The sequence below is a fragment of the Apis florea genome, unplaced genomic scaffold, assembly GCF_048593485.1.
Source record: "Apis florea isolate Af1SG1 unplaced genomic scaffold, ASM4859348v1 contig_2190_pilon, whole genome shotgun sequence".
Taxonomy (NCBI): domain Eukaryota; kingdom Metazoa; phylum Arthropoda; class Insecta; order Hymenoptera; family Apidae; genus Apis; species Apis florea.
In genome coordinates this window covers 1,438,235-1,456,548 of record NW_028256541.1, presented here as the reverse complement: position 1 = coordinate 1,456,548, position 18,314 = coordinate 1,438,235, and the positions used below count along the sequence as shown (strand labels likewise).

At 24.2% G+C, this 18,314-nt stretch overlaps 3 protein-coding genes across 3 annotated transcripts; 1 reads left to right on the top strand and 2 right to left on the bottom strand.

Annotated features, from left to right (window-relative positions):
• Positions 1-1,019: 1,019 nt before the first annotated feature.
• Positions 1,020-4,947, bottom strand: LOC147658543 (ionotropic receptor 75a). Its single transcript, XM_086916046.1, has 8 exons — positions 4,801-4,947; positions 4,113-4,421; positions 3,837-3,964; positions 3,287-3,448; positions 2,656-2,870; positions 2,351-2,565; positions 1,743-2,011; positions 1,020-1,340 (listed from the first exon to the last, which is right to left on the bottom strand). The coding sequence occupies exons 1-8, from the start codon at positions 4,945-4,947 to the stop codon at positions 1,127-1,129; spliced, it is 1,659 nt and encodes a 552-aa protein (XP_086772172.1). The 3' UTR covers positions 1,020-1,126.
• On the bottom strand, positions 4,606-9,929 carry LOC100864738 (pancreatic triacylglycerol lipase). The gene is made up of 7 exons (XM_003689672.4): positions 9,787-9,929; positions 9,461-9,563; positions 8,095-8,243; positions 6,708-6,953; positions 6,169-6,375; positions 5,926-6,082; positions 4,606-5,841 (listed from the first exon to the last, which is right to left on the bottom strand). The coding sequence occupies exons 1-7, from the start codon at positions 9,830-9,832 to the stop codon at positions 5,784-5,786; spliced, it is 966 nt and encodes a 321-aa protein (XP_003689720.1). The 5' UTR covers positions 9,833-9,929; the 3' UTR covers positions 4,606-5,783.
• CCT3 (chaperonin containing TCP1 subunit 3) lies at positions 9,855-17,924 on the top strand. Its single transcript, XM_003689670.4, has 6 exons — positions 9,855-10,003; positions 13,776-14,138; positions 15,501-15,680; positions 15,770-15,831; positions 16,121-17,258; positions 17,351-17,924. Exons 3-6 carry the CDS (start codon positions 15,644-15,646, stop codon positions 17,764-17,766), a joined length of 1,653 nt encoding a protein of 550 aa, XP_003689718.1. The 5' UTR covers positions 9,855-10,003; positions 13,776-14,138; positions 15,501-15,643; the 3' UTR covers positions 17,767-17,924.
• The last annotated feature ends 390 nt before the right edge of the window (positions 17,925-18,314 follow it).

The window sequence follows — 18,314 nt, the reverse complement described above, 5'->3', positions numbered from 1 at the left end:
GAATACTGTTTAAAAATTTTATGCAAGTTAAAGGAATAAAAATCTAAGGATTTAAAAATTAATTGTATAATTGAAAATAAACAGGCTGACAATTATTGCTTACTAAATCAATAGTCAATGTATAATAATTAATTTAATCAAGATTCTGTCATATTTATTTCTGATGAAATGACAACTAAATAACTAAATTTCATTATTAAATTATTATTTTTAAATTTCACTGTATTATAAATTGTACATATAAAATATGGATAATGTTTAAAATAATTATAAGTAATTAAAATTTACAAATTTCATTTGCATATCATATTAAATCTTTTATCTCTATTGTTTTTTTAATTCTTCTTTTTCCATTTTTAGATCAAAAGTTGGATTCCATTGAGATTAAAATAAAGTGATTTTAATTTAATAAAATCTATTATTACCTTTTCGAATTGAATGACTATAGAAATATAATCATATAACTTACAAAAATTTGACAATTTGAGTCAATAGATTATGTCAATAGATTTATATATAATATGTATAAAGTTAAATAATATATATATTATGATTTATCATTAACAACTTTTTGATTATTGAAATGCATGTTTCCAACGATTCTATTTTAATATACTTTATATATAATTTTAGATTTAATTCTTATCTTTGATATATTATCAAAGATATGTATGAATTTATGTGCAATTTATGTTCCAAATATATTAACGTTAATTATGTAAAATAATTTTATTAGAATTATATAAACATAAATGACATTTCTTTTAAATTGTTATATAGATATAAATTAAAATAAATAATATGAAAATTCAAAATTGAATTAATTTACATAATTAATAATTAAGTGCTTCTATGATTATTCGAGTGACAAATTAGTTGATTAATAATTATATCGTAAGAATTTTAAGAATTTTGAAAATGGCTCCATTCGCTAAAAAAATTGAAGTTTCTCAGAGCTTGTAAATTTATTCCTCGTGAAGAAGGAAGGTTTGAATTCCTGTCGATCAATTGGTTTTTTTCCATTATGAAACTAGGAACTCTAAAAAAATAAATAAATAAAACATGTTATATCAATAACATATTTCAATAATATATTATAACGATTTCTTTAAAATAAATTTCGAATTCACCGTGTCGAAAAAAGACAGAAGATCATATTTTCAATAATGCAAATGAGAATCGATAGAACAATAGAGATGCATAAAAACATAAAAATCGGCGCAGCTTCATGAATCGATAGAGGTTCAGCAATAAGTAGGTTATTCGGACAGAAAGGTTTTCTAGCCGTCCATCGTATCAATTCACGTTTCTGGATACCCACATTATGAATTTTAGTTAAACTAAAAAGACAATTTTATTTTAAATTTTATTTTTAAATTACTCTCTAACCGATGATTTCAAATATTATAATTTAATTTTTTACTAATTAGTAAATCGATATATTTCGAAAAACAGAATTATCAATTTGTCCAAACAAGTATAATATTTCTCAATTTTTTAATAAGTTAATATATTTGATACAAAAAATTAGCCATATTTTTGAATTTCTCATAAAAACTATGCAAAATCCAATTTAAAACGATTTCGAAATATTGTTAAAAATTTGTTTAATATTATATTCCTTTAATATATAATATCAATTAATATCAATTCATTTCAATTCGAGATATATCCATATATGCATAAATATATTACAATAAAAAAATAAGTTATATTCAATTAAGAATATACAGCATTCATACCCTACTTTCATAAGTTCAGTAAAAGGACTGTGATGCCTTGCATAAAATGCGAGAACAGCACGGAACAAATGAACTTCTGTAAGTTCACAAATACTTCGATGATTGAACGTGTGTTCGATGTATGGATAAGCAGAATCGGTCATCGTGTGATAAGCTAAACGACCCTCCGCCACACGATTAAGTCCCTCTTCCAGGGGCAAGTATTTATACGACTCTGGTATTTTCGTCCAACAATTGTCATAAAAGTATTTCACTTCTTTGTCTGATACCTATTGTAAAAATATTTAATTTTTAAATAGATGTATTTGAAAGAACAAAAATATTGTTTAATCTGTTATGGAATGGTCATGTATTTAAAATTAAGACATTCTTTGTGATAAAAATCATTATAAAATATTAATTGTAGTTGTAAGTTTTATTCCATTAGTAAAAATTCTTTTTTATTAATTTTTGATTAAAAAAAAATTAAAAATATCATATGCATTCATATTGCATATCGTTCATTTTACTGTTATATTTATAGAAATTTTTATATTTTCGTTTTTTAAAAAAAAATTGTTTTAGTAAAAATGTATAATTTTCTTTTTTTTTTATGAAAAAAATGTTACCTGAAGAAAGGAACGAATGTACGGCGTAGGTTCTACTGCAAGCTTCAAATTACTTTTTGCCAAACTGATTAAAGAGTCGTTCATCTTCTCCTCCTTATTTTTCAAACGACTTGATACCACACTTGCAGAGTAATAATTCAAAATTAACAAACTAAAAAATAAAACTTGTAGAAGTGCGATCCGACTTGCGCAACGAGTTGGAATAAATGCAGAGCCTATGAAAGAATTTCGTTTCAAAAAATTCAATAATTTTCCTTAATTGATTTTTTTCAAACATATTATGAGTTTTTATTTTAATCTTATACCTTGTTGTGACAATGCTCCTATTGTGAGTAAAACAGAGAGACCGTAAATCTCTGTGGGGGTACGAATATTTTCTAATTTTAAAAAGATAATTAAAATTGTCGTTACGACTCCTATCATGGCAAGTATCACATACCACACTTTCACGGATAAGGGTTTCAGAAATTGATCTGGTTTAATTTTTGTCGAAGAAATCGTACGAAACAAGAAACACGATCTATAACAATGAAATATTAATAAATTGAATTTCTTAAACCAATATATGATGAAAATTTTTATATTATATAATTAAACTATGAAACACGAAATTTTAAATATGAATGAATTATGCATTTAATTGTATAAAAATATATATTAAACATCTGTTACTAAAAATTAAAAAAAATAAAAATAATTAAGCATAAAAAAAACACAAGAAATTTGAAGATCTAATATTTTTCTATTTTTTATATTATAATTTTATAAATTAGAAATATATCAAAATTAAAAAGTTATGAATAATATATATTATAAATAACTTTTTCATCAAAATATTATATGTTCTTAAAAACATATAAATAATAATGCTATAATACTATAAATAAACATAAATGCGAAAGATGTGAAGTGAAAAAGCGAGACAGTAGTATATACCGTATTGGCCAGACTGGTCTAATTATATCACCGTTATGTAGTCTGTCAACTTTCATCGCGACTGGGCTTGCTGAAAAATCTATCAGCTTTTTTTTAAAAGCTGCGAAAACAGGGCCGGAATTATCGAATCTTCTTTGAGCATTTATTTGTACAATTTCCATACTGTGGAACCAATAAATAATAAACAAATTTCCAAAGGTAAATATATATATAAAGGATAATATATAGAATATATTAATATTATAAATAAATAATAGCTATTTTTATATTTATTTATAATATAGTTAGAAAGAAGAAACTAGTTAACTTAGATAAAAAAAAATTTTAAATTTATTACTATATTTAACTATATTAATAATTAATATAAAAAATGAATTGAATTAAAATTCAAAATTATTGATATTATTTGTAACTTCTACTTTAGAAAAAACATTTTATAATTGAAAATAATAAAAATTATTATATTTAATGATTGTTTTTAAGATAAAACGTGTAATTATAAAAATAAAACATTGTTATGTTTAATGTTTACAAATTTATTAATTTTTACGTGAAATTAAAGATGTCAGACATATGCTGCAGTAATATATATAAAAATTTCGATCGACCATATTTCGATTTCATGTTATATTGTAACATCATATCGTGAAGTGACATATTTTCTGGTTTAAAATTGACCTGTAAGTTTTATAATTATTTTATGACTTGTATATTATTTTAATATATATTTTTTGTTTGAAATTATGTTATTACTTAAATTAACTATTCAAAATTTTAATTTTATCAATAACCATTATAATAACTATGAGACTTTAAGATGACTTACTACAATTCCAACTTTAAGTTTCATTCCATGCAAATTTGATCTTCTCGCGAATTTCGATTGATTTAAATTAACATTTAATCCTGTTTCAAAATTCCACATTCCAAAATATGTTACATTCATTGATCCTCCTCGATCTTTACAAGGATTGTACACATCGTATAAAATATAATTATCTGCTGATGGTACAGCAATTATAACGTCAGTAGAGACAGTAAACGTTTCATCGTTTAATATTTCTAATACATGGCTTAAATTTGAACCCAAGATTAACCATTTATGCATTTCATCATACATAGAATATTTAGTTGCCTACATAAGTATAATAATAATAATAATATAATATAATAATCTAGACATTTATATCTAACAATTGAGAAATTTAAATCAAAATTATTATGATGATATTTTTCTTATTTAAAAATTATGAAATTTTTGAATTTTTATTAAATAATTACAATAGATTAAACTATTTTTAATTTTAATAATTCTTGAATAGTTTGAATAATTTTTTATTTATTCTAATAATGAAAATTATATTTAGAAAAAGAAATATATCGAATACATAATTTGAGGATAAATATAATATAAATGAAAAATATGAACAAATATGACAATATTGAAACATCATAACATTGTTACATACATCAATGTTATGATGTTTCAATATTTCAAAAGATAAATTACTTACATCTATTAGGATTCTTCTGTATCGACTATGATCGCATCGAGAATCCAAAAAAATACCTAATCGATGGTATTCTGCTCTTAGAATTTTCTTAACATCTAATCGCAATTCAACCGTAGAATTCAACATTGAAATATACGTAGTATACATATTGTTGAACGTTTTTGCAAGTTTAAAGTTATCTGATTTTTATGGAATAAAAATAAGATTTTATACGTTCGAATTAAAAAAATATTTTTTACAAAATGTTCGCTACGCACTTTCTAGATTGTCACAAGAGAACCCGACGATCCGTTCCACTTTTCTGAATGTAAAATAATCACGGATAACGTTATTTTCATTAACGCATAAAATAACTATTAATTGCGCTATTAAAAGCAACAAGAAATACGCTCGATTCATTGTACAGAATTATCTCGTGTAGGAACGTTCTCAATACAATATTGAAATCGGTCTTGCGCTGATATTCTCTATTGAATATTCCATTATCTCGTTAATATTGTATTTCTATATTTATTAATCTCAACTACCTTGAATTATTAATATACCAGCCGTTTACATTTCTTCATAAACGTCCACGTTTATGATCCATCATTTTTTTCTGGATAACATAATAATATTCGATATGATGAAACAAAGTACACAAATTTCAAAATAATCAATGTAACATTTATTTTCGTTTCATTTTGCAAAAGTACGCGAACGAGAGAAAGTATCGCTAGAACGTGCCGTTTTAATTAATATAATTTGTACTTTTCATGCACGATATGAAACGATAACGCTTCACCGGCTTCGATCTCGTTCGTCCGATTTATTAAAAAAAAAAAAAAAAAAAAAAAAAAACAAATAAAACAAATAAAATTCAAATAACACCGCGCACGCTGCATAAATAAAGTACTTGTAAATGACTAGTAGAGATTATTTTGATGTCGCAAATACACGATCATTTACCACAGAGAGGTTGCAAATTTAGTATCCATTGTCATTTATTTTATTGCGAAAGGGGGCGCTTCGTTTGTAGTTAAATAAAATTTTCCACGTAACCTGAAGTGATTAAAATAATACATAATTGCATTTGAATAATATGATATATAAAATGCAAAATTAAATATTTAGATAATATCTTACGATGTGGATGCGTATTCTCCCATTAAAACTATTGGATTGTAATCGCAATGTCCCTCTTTGTACTTTTCCCAACTTTCACAGGTTCTTGCCTTGAAACCAGATGTGCTGCCTATACTCTCTGTCATGAACTGATGAGCTCGCGAATGGCTGCAGTAAGCTGACAAACGTTCGATATTGTTACTTGAAAATCGATTATGTTTATACTTTTATTGAACATTGAATAAAAAAAAGTAAAATTTTTACTTCTCGTCGGTAAAAACGAACATCCAGGTTGCGGAAATTTTCCGTTGTTAGGATAAAAATCAGCATGACCAAGTGGAGCCAAAAATCCAAATGCAGGTCCGCTCGTATGAATTACATCTACGAATTGCGCATCAGTTGGATCTAATCTGAACTCTGGATCAACGATCCCGGAAAATGTCTCGAATAATGGACTAGCTGGATCTAAACCTTTGAATTGTATCATAATATTAATAACAATAAATCTATAAATTAAACATCTTACTAAATATAATCCAAGGATAATCTGTAAATCATGAAATATTTTTTAATATTTTTCATCATAACTATCATTCTTTGACAAATTTTAATACATTAGATTAGCAATTTAAAAGGATATTAGAATGATAATTAACTTAAAAATAGTCAGTTATTCCGCAAAGAAAATAGTTTAATTTTTTAAAATTTTCTTTACATCAGGAAAATAGTCACAAGTTGTTTAAATATTACAAAAGCAGATTATAAATTAAAAAAAAAATTGAAATGCTATAATGGAAACATACCTGTTATTCTGCCAATACGCCCATCCAGATAAGCTCCAGCAAATCCTGCAACATGTGATCCCAAACTGTGACCACTAATGTGAACATCCTTGTATTCAAGATTCGATTCGCGATTTAAAAATTCCAGGAAATCTCCGAGAAATTCACCCACTCGTCGCGTATTGTTCGCTGCCATCGGATAAACATCAGCTGCCAAAGCACCCCATCCGACGACTATCACGTTTACATCTTCATGAAGTAGATAAGCTGAAATTGTATATAATCATTTTTAAATTCGTTTGTATGTATTTGATACCAAAAAAAAAAAAGAAAGATTTAAAATATACAAGATTTATATATATATAAAATCTTAAAAGTTTTATATTAGTTATTTAATCTATAATTATAATCTATTGTTATTAGTTTGATTATGAAACTAATTCAATATTCAAATCTAATATTTAATATAGGAAAAGTTCTAAAGTTAAATATAAAGAAAAATATGTAATTACATATTAATTTATTCATAGGACACGTTTGAAGAATTAATTTTAGAATCCAAAATAAATACAGAAATTGATATATAAAAATATTCATTGAGACTTATTCATTAAATTATAAATAAATTTAAATTTGCTTTAGATAACACAGGTCGCAGATAGAGTGAAGCCACTTTCTCCATTATATTATACTATAGTCGTATCTTCGCCTTGCTTCATCTAATATGTCTTACGAATATGTATTAACACCTTATATAATATAAATAATATAACTATAAATTAAATAATAATAGAAATATAAATTCAAATAAAAAATCTATATTAATGGAGATACATACATTTATTTTATTTTTAGCATTATATTTTTATAATCTTTAGAACTATGAACTATATTTTGTAAGAAGTTTATAGAACTTGGAATGCTACTGATATACAATAGAATAAAAGATAAAATAATGGAATTAAAATTTTTGAATGATAGTATTTAAATGCATAGTATGGTATATTGAAAAAAAAACAATTGATTTACCAATAGACAAGAAAAATGATGTACATCCAAGTTCTAATTTAAGATTTCCCATAGTTACGTCAGGAATTTAGTCGCAACACAGCAAAACTTGTTAAGTGATCAATTAACTTGTTATCGTAATGACCCTTGAACCTGGCGACGTCGATTCCGTGTTTACCGAAACGGATTGACCCTGATTGTAATTAAATTTCATTGAAACGATGTCGACGCCATCGACATTTCTAGAAATTCCTTGAAAATCGTTTTTCCTTTTTCTTGTTTCATTCATTACTATATATGTAGCATTTTGTTCTCTTCATTTGTTCATTCTCTTCCTCGATTATTATTCTAATTAATTTTTCTTTAATCGTCGAAATAAACAAGACTCATTTTTACGTACCATCTATCAAACCTCGTACCCAAGCTTCGTTTCCGGTGTCGCTAAATCCATGAATAATGAACTTCGTTGGACGACTTTCGTTGAAGTGAGATGCATAAAGAACCTCGGTGTTATTTAGAAACAATTGTTCTTCGCCAAATGGATTTTCTCTTTAATAAAAAAAAATGCTATGTTTTTAAAAATGTTTTTAATTATTCGAATTATTTAGAAATTTTTACTTTATACAAATTTGAAATCATAATGATATAAAATATTTCCAAGTTAACATTTTATTAACTTGTTATAATTTTTTAATTGTATGATACATATTGCATACATTCATTGATATTAAATCCTTTTCGAATTTTTTTTATAATTTTTTGTAGAATTTTTTCTATAAAGAAATTTTTACAATTCTTAACACTGACAATCTTTTTTTATTAATTATAATTTCAAATTCAAAATTTATTAAAATATCTTTTTATTTATAATTCTTAATTTGAGCAAAACTATTTTATTTTGCTGTTAATAATTTGATTAACGTTCGTATCACGAAAATATCAAGGATCAGAGTGACGAATACTCAAAATATGCCTCGAGTGGCGCCTCAATTTTCCCCTCTTTCCGATCATGTCGATCAACAGCAAAAAGCAAAATGGTGCAAAAAGAAAAAGAAAAGGAGGCGCGTCCGCGATATTCACGCATCGATGATAGTTAGTGGAGCGTCAGCGCTGAGAATAGAATTCGCCGACATGATGATTGCACGTATCATTAAAAAAATTGATGCATCGTTTATGAACAGCAAATGATAAGACTTGCCTCTGCATGGGCGAAAAATTCGCAGCGCGTTGCCAAGGAGAAACATGAATTTCTTAAACATTTCAAATTTGTCTTTTCTTTTTATCTAATTTTTTCTTTTACAAATCTTTAAAAAATCACAAATAACATAATAATATCAAACTAATAATAATAATAATTTTTTATTTAAAAAATAGATTAGAGAATAAGATAAAAATTAAATTAATAAAAGTGTTTGTTAAGTAAGATATTTTTAATGAAAATAAGATTTTCAAGCAATATTACATAAAATTTCTTAAACTTTTTTCTTTTTTTTAATTTGCATTTTTAATTTTGATCTAAAAAATAATTTAGGAAACAAAATAATATAAATAAATAAAAGATACCTATTAAATAGAATATTTGATGAAAACAAAATTGACCTTCAAACAATGTTATATAAAGTTTTTTTTTTTTTTAAATAGATATCAATATCAAACATTATTTTTCACGATATATTCTATTTTAAGAACACAATTTCCTTAATTTCTATCGCAAGTTTAATCTTCTCCTAGATTATAAAACAAAAAACATTTTGAGCTGTATATACCTGGTGTACAAATTGAACGTAGCCGGTTCACGGGCAAGCCTAAATACAGATTTGATGACTGTTTCCACATCGTTCAGCAGCGTGTTCTGCGGATACGCGTACGCTAAAACCACGAGGAAATAATATTGATAAAATAAAGAATTGTTTAAAATTGTTCAAATAGATACACAATCACCTTAACCTTAAAAAATTATTAATTTTCTTGAGGTTCTTTTTATCATAAAACTTCAATAAAATCACAATACTCGAGATTCGTAAGAACAACATTCAGGTCACTTTTAGTTGATTGTGGAACGTTGCGAAAAGATCCACGTGACTTCCTTTACCTGAGAGAACGACCGCCAGAAGGACGAGTGTTTCAACCGGTGACATGTCTCTCCGCGCGATACCGCTCGCAGTTGCACTGGATTACTACTGTAGCCGGCTTAGCAGCGGACTACCATTCATCCTACACACGATTTCTCGTCTTTGATGTTCGATAAGCCCGGCAGCTACGTTCATTTGTTTAATTAATACGACAGCTGCTCGAACATGGATAGTTTCGTGAGTGATTGCCCCTCCTCTTACAAACAGCCTTCATTCCGAACTCTTAATTTCGTAATTCTTATTACGACTTCGTCACGCGAGAAATACTTTTTGCACGCTTTTGTAAAAAAAAATGTATCGATTATCGCTTAAACAGTATACAAGTGTAGGCGTGTTTGTATATGAATGTATCACTAATAAAATATTGCTAATGTTATTTAAAATTGAAAAAAGAAAAAAATGTTGATTTCCTCTTTGAAAAACTTAATATGATAAAATTATATGATGTGTAGAAATGAAACAAAATATTTTCATTTATGGAAATTATAAGTTTATTTATTTTAAATTAAGTGTTTATTATAAAAAATATCATTAAATATTAATGTATATTATAATCTGTTTTCAAATTTATTATTATATTATTATAATGTATTAATATTATTAATACATTAATATTATTAATACATTATAATACATTATTAATACATTAATATTAATATTTGAAGTGATTATTATTATATTAATAAATTTATAACTATTATTTTATTTATGGAGATAAGATAATTATTAAGATTATTTGTTACACACGTTTCACTTATATGATTATCGAAATCGATTTAATAATCAAAGTTCTTATTATCTAGATATACGAATACATATTAACCAAAATTATTATAAAAATTATGTATACAAACATCATTATAAATATTAATTATTATTTAAAAGTAAAAAATTAATATTTAAATTGATCATATATGGATTTAAATTGATTGAATATTTCAATATTGCATATATATAATATAAAATTCGGGTATTTTAAAATATGAATCGCAGTAGAAATCCTAATTTTTATATATGCAGCATATACATATTTGTATATGTTTGATTTATTTTATAAAAATATCTTGATGGACAATATTCTTATATAGTATATATAATATATAAATATATTGCAATAAAATTTTAAAATATGATAAATAATATTATTAATTTTAAATTATTAAATCGATTAGAACAGTTTTTTAATAGCTGCGCCATAGAATTGCATTAATATTTATGAAAGATATTCTAATTATTGATTAGATTTGTTTGTATGAGTATGTTAAGGTTCGTAATGTTCTCAGTTCACGACCTTCTTTTTCTAAAATCTGATCATGATAATGACAGAATTTTATAATGCTTACATCATTGCAATTTATTGAAGCATTCTTTCCAATTAGCATATATATAAGTATATAACATATGCTTATATAATAGCATATATATAACTATAGAATAATGATTTTAAATTATAGTTTTAAACTATATTATATACTATATTATATACTACATTTAATAAAATAACATTTGGTTCATTCTTGAAACATATTTTCTTTATATATTTTTTTTATATATTTTATATATTTATTAATTATATATTTCTATAGAATATATCTATTAATAGTAAATTAGTTTTAATAGCAAATCATTTTATAAATTTTTAATAATAATATAAATATTATTTATATAATCTTTGATCTTTTATAATCTTAATCTCTAGTTCCGAGAATTTTGTTTCCTTTTTTTTATGTATGCATGGAATAATTCAGAAAAGTTGAAAAGAAAATTAAAAAGCCATTAATAGCATTTCTATTTCCGTTGTTAAACTAATTAGAATATTATATAAATCATAATAAATCATTCATTATAGATTTGATCTTTTTTTTTCTATCTGCATTGATCTGAATATGCTTTTTTTATTTAAATTTTATGGTTTAATTTAATTGTCATTTTTTTCAATTTGTTTCAAAAACTAAAGATTTATTATTATTATTATTATCTAGAGAAAATCTAATCATATCATAGAGAGCAGATTTTTTTCATTAAAGGCATCAAAGGAAGCTGCAAAATTTTGTTGTACTTTATTTCTGTTTCATTTTACCTAACATTTATTACCTAACATGAATTTAAATTATAACTTAATAAATAAATTTCAATCGTCATTTTTGTAAAGCAATTTTTGTGTTTGTTTTGATTTCTAGAATCAAAATATTCATTCCATGAATATATTAATGCCTTCAATTTCATGATACAATTTGTAAACCTTAATATGAAAAAAGCATTTCTTCAAAGGATGACAATCATCAATTCACTAGGAATCGATTTAGTTTTATTTAATTCTAGAATTCTTTCTAATTCTAATTCATTTTTCAAATTTCTTGTTATTAATTAATTGCAATAATCATAATATTTTCAAGCTTTTGCCGATTAGTTTTTCTATTTAATTCTAGATCGAAGGATCTTTTCATGAAGTAAATTCATTATGTTCTATAATTATCTTATGTACATTAGCTATAGGTTCTGATTTATTTCTACATATTATTCTGAATGGTTATCGAAATTCTGCATTCTTTGAATTTTTGTGAGATTGCCTCGGATAGAAGGGATGAACTACAGGAATTGATTGATTCTATAAACTACGAATTGACGAGATCAATCTTATTGATAAAAAATGGTTAACGAAAATTGAATATCTCTATCATCAATCAAGTAACAATTATTTACAATACATTACATATAATACATTTAATGACTGTGTTTCTTATGAAAATAAATATTAAATAAAAAAATAAAAATAGTTATAATCATTGGAACTACGGGACATCTTTGACAATCCTAAAATTCTATCCTGAAATAAATTAGAATTAAATAAGACTAATTGTGAAATTAAATATTTGTTCTTCTGTAAAGTCTTTGATGACTTTTAATTTATCAAGTTTTTAATTTTACACGATGAATCAAAAAATTCTACTATATTTTTAATATCAAAACTTGTATTCTTAATTTTTTTTTTTTTTAATTCTAAGTAGTCAAGTCTCCATCTTGTCTTTTTTAATTTTCGTTTCCTCTAATTCAAATTTGACTGTAATATAAGCTTTTCTTCTAATTACTTGAGTATATTTGCGTTGATTAACATTTGTTTTTTCTATGATACAAAAATCACTTCAAATGAATTAGAAATTATTTTTCTTTTAATTTTCTGAAAATTTATTTTTTTTACATATTTGTATCGTAACATAAACTTATTTCCATGGCGTTCATAGCCATATATATAATCTGCTTTGCTGCAAGTCATTGTTCGTTTTCTATTTATTTTGATTTTTTTTTTTCTTTTTCTTTTTTTATACTTCTTTCATCTTTTTTATATTTTACTTTTGGTTTATTCTGGATTGAAATTTAAACAATACATTATATATTGAATAATTTTACTTTTTCTTTGTACGATTGAATATTTTTCACAAAACATTTAAATGAATTGTTATCTTTTTTTAGATAATTAGTAATAATTATCTTTTCAAAAAATTTGTCACATAATATTGTCGAATTGAAAATGAATTTATTATTAGTCTTTCATTAACAATAATATATAAGTTGTAAGGACACAAAAGCGAGTTTATTTGATGGTAAGAAATGCTGCTGAGCTTAATCATTCAGAATTCAGTTAAAAGTGATGGTAAGAATCGTGATTGAAATCTCAATAATTTTGAGAAACGTATCTTTATTTTTTTTAAAACTAATTCTATTATTAATTATATTAATTAATTATTTAATATTTAAATTATCTTATTCTATAATTTTCTATAATATTCTATAATATTCTATAATATGTACAATACTTACTACTACTAATAATTAGCTATAGATAATATTGCTAGACTGAAAAAAAATAAAAAAAAAATGTATATATAATAAAATGTATATAATCATATTTCGATAATGAATAATTAACTATGGTAATTACTTGATTTAGATAAAATTGTTAGGAATCCGGAAGAATTGAAAATTTAAAAATCAAGTCTTTGTTCAAGTACACAAGAGTGATCAATTATTGACATTGCATTTTGGAAGGATCAAAAATACCAAGATAAATCAACATAGACACTTTATGAAAGAAACCGAGTAAAAATCGTTTGTTTAATTTAATATATTATTATACCTGCTAGTATAGATAAGGCTAACAAGAGATGCAGCACATAGAGCTATCTAGCGATGATAATTGGTACTACAGATCGACTTTCAGCGATTTCTGTGCAATGTATGATCACAATCGATTAACAGCAAGTACTAATATTCAATGAGTGGACGGCAAAACATGAAATCATTGGACAGTGAAGTAAGATTTACTTATAAATTATTTATAAGTTAGATTTAATATTAGAGATGAGATATAGGATAAATGTAACAATGCATTTTTGTCTCTCGATTTAGTCACTTCAGAGTTCTCTTTCTTATCATTTTAGTCTTTTTCAAATTTTATCGATTCAATGCAATAAAGTTACAACTATTAGAAATAAAGCTAAATAAAGTTACTACAATTTGAAGTAAAATTACATTTTGATACAAATCATTAGATATAAATTCTTGTACGATTGAATAATTTGTGATTTTGATATAAAATTCCAAATACAATATAGAACAAATTATCTTATAAATGTAACAAAATATAGAATTTCATATTAAAATGTACAATGATTCCCAAAAATATCCGGATGCTAATATATTTAAATAATAAAATTAAATAATATATTTAATTTTAATGATATTATATTTTTATTAATTATGAATATAAATAAATTCTACCTATTTTCAATACTTATTGTATTTTACAATTACTTATTTAATTTGATATAATAAAATAATATTAATAAATGAAATCAACTATTTTTTGTCACAAAAATAAAAACTTAAAAAATTTATTATATTTTATTTAGATTTTATTTAGACTTAAAATAATTAAAATAGCAATTTTTTATAAAACTTAAATATTGATTTTGATTATCTTTTTAGTTCTACAATATATTTTAATAAAGTGCTTTATATAAATACTCATTTATACACACATGTATTTTTAAATAATATTTTCAGAATATAAGATTCCGAAATTAGAATATTTTTTTTTTTCAGTAATAACAATAATTAATATTCTAAAAGTTATTTTTATTTTAATATCGAATCAATTCGTAAACAAACAATCATTGCAACAATCATTATATATATTGACTAGATAAATTAGAAAAATAAAATATGTGCAACTAAATTTAATTTCCCGCTTAAATGATTTCATTTAGACAATAATTTCATTCATTGGACAAATTATGGATTAAACCAATATAGCATTTTAGTAATTTGTTAAATATATTTTAAAATTACTAATTTTATATACGAATAACTTTTAATTCTTTTTAATTTTACAAATTAAAAAATTATTTGGAATTAATGGATTGTTAAATTTGAAATTGATATTTTAAAATTCTAGTTGTCAAAAACTATTAAAAGATAAAAAAAAATTAATAATTTTTGATATTTTAAAATAAAGTTTAAATAGAAATGAAATTAAGAAAATATTTTAATTTATATTATTGTTATACATTTTAAAAGAATTTTTTAATAAAATAAATAGCAAATATAATTATAGGGACATTTTGTGTTTTTGTTGGTATTATACATTTTATTAAAGTGTATTCGTATTATCTAGGATTATTCTCCAACCGTGATCCTCATTTCTAACCAATTATTACAAGGTTTCGTCTTTCATTTTGTTCTGGAAAAGTCGGGCGTGTATTAAATATCGTTTTCTAACACAATACTTAATAAAAGTACTAAAAAAATTGAAGAAAAATGTTTGGTCCAGGAGCTGCTCCGATCGTAGTTTTAAGTATGTAGAAACAATGACAATTTTGATTTTCATTTATTTGAGTAGTGAAGTGAGAAAATTCATGATGTCGTGCGCTTTGATTATTGCAGGTCAAAATACAAAACGGGATGTTGGCCGAAAAGTTCAGAGAGAAAACATACAAGCTGGAAAAGTAAGTTCTATGCATATTTTTTATATTTACTTTTTAAGGTTTTCATTAAATACTCGCACGCTCGCACGTGTATTTTTTTTATTTAATAAGCATTCTTTATTAAGCATAGCACTTATATTATATTTAAATAATATTTATAAGTTATGTACCAAATATTTGTTTCAATTTTTAATTTTTTAATTTTGAAATAAATTTAATTTTATATTGTTTATTTAAATTTTCTAAAATAAATATATATATAATAATAAATGCTTGAATTTTTAAATATATTATTATATTTTTTATAAAGGCAATTGCAGATGTCATTAGAACATGTCTAGGACCACAAGCAATGTTAAAAATGTTAATGGATCCAATGGGAGGTATAGTTATGACTAATGATGGAAATGCTATATTACGTGAAATAACAGTACAACATCCCGCTGGGAAATCTATGATAGAAATAGCTAGAACCCAAGATGAAGAAGTTGGAGATGGTACTACTTCAGTCATTGTATTGGCAGGAGAAATTCTAGCTACTGCTGAACCTTTCTTGGAACAAAATATGCATCCTACTGTTATAATAAGAGCATATCGCCAAGCTTTGGAAGATATAGTTACTATTCTTAATGAACAAGTGAGCATTGATCTGGATTGCAATGATAAAAATAAAATGATTCAAGTTATTAATTCTTGTGTCAGAACTAAATTTATTGGACGTTGGTGTGAATTAGCATGTCAGATAGCTTTAGATGCAGTTTATACTGTTTTGCTTGAAGAAAATGGCAGAAGAGAAATAGATATAAAGCGTTATGCAAAAGTAGAAAAAATTCCAGGTGGTACTATTGAAGATAGCACTGTTCTTAAGGGAGTGATGTTTAATAAAGATGTTACTCATCCAAAAATGAGAAGACACATTAAAAATCCAAGAATAGTTTTATTGGATTGTTCCTTGGAATATAAAAAAGGAGAATCTCAAACCAATATAGAAATAATGAAAGATACAGATTTTACCAGGATTTTAGAATTAGAAGAAGAATTTGTTAAGAAAATGTGTGAAGATATCATATCTGTAAAACCTGATGTAGTAATCACAGAAAAAGGAGTGTCAGATTTAGCACAACATTATCTTGTTAAAGCTGGAATTTCTGCTATTCGTAGATTGAGAAAAAGTGATATTAATAGAATTGCTAGAGCTTGTGGTGCAACTGTTGTTAATCGTACAGAAGAATTGCGAGATGAAGATGTTGGTACTAGAGCTGGTCTTTTTGAAATCAAGAAAGTTGGTGATGAATACTTCTGCTTTATTACAGAATGTAAAGATCCTAAAGCATGCACTATAATTTTAAGAGGTGCCAGTAAAGATGTATTAAATGAAACTGAAAGAAACTTACAAGATGCACTTCATGTTGCAAGAAATCTTCTTATTGAACCTAAATTAGTACCAGGTAATTAATAATTCATTATTAGAATAATATATATAGCTGTATAAAATATGTTAAAATGTGTATATTGTATTTACATTTATATATTATTAAAGGTGGAGGAGCTGTGGAAATGGCTGTATCAAGACTTTTAACAGAAAAATCAGCAAGGCTTGCAGGTGTAGAACAATGGCCTTATAAAGCTGTAGCACAAGCATTAGAAATAATTCCAAGAACTCTTGCACAAAATTGTGGAGCAAATACTATCAGAACTTTAACTGCATTACGTGCAAAACATGCTACTGAAGGAATGACATGGGGTATTGATGGAGAAACTGGTCAATTAGTAGATATGAAAGAGCATGGTATTTGGGAACCCTTATCCGTGAAATTGCAAACATATAAAACAGCTATTGAAACTGCTATTTTATTGTTACGAATTGATGATATTGTATCAGGAAGTAAAAAGAAGAAGGCAGATAATGAGCCTACTCCACCTGCACAAGTTTCAGAAGAATCTATGAAAGATTAAATTTATATTGCACTTGGAAAGCTTTTATTTGTTAACATTTAATAATTCCTACATATGATAATTTCATTAAACTTCATATTTATAGAAAATATCATTTGTCTATCTGTATGCATTTTCATAATAATAAAAATACTTTGATGAAGTATTAAAGATGTAAATATTATATTTATTTATTTATATTTTCATTAATTTGCTTTTCTATATACCTTTCCTTATTTTTTAAAAAACTAACTATTTTATTTATATCATTAATGATTATTTTATTAAGTAATTATATATTTAAGAATTGTTTCTGTATAATTGCATATTATTATCAAATATATTAATAAATTAACAATATGCACATGTATTAACAATCATTAATAAATTGTTTTTAATTAAAGTAAATATCTTCTGAACTTTTATATATTTATAATTTAGATTACTACATTTTATTACATTAAATTAAATTAAGCAATATTTTGAAATACAAATTTTTTATGTACACATGTATATATATCTTATATAACTTGAATATTTTATTATTTCAAATATTAAGTAAAATATTC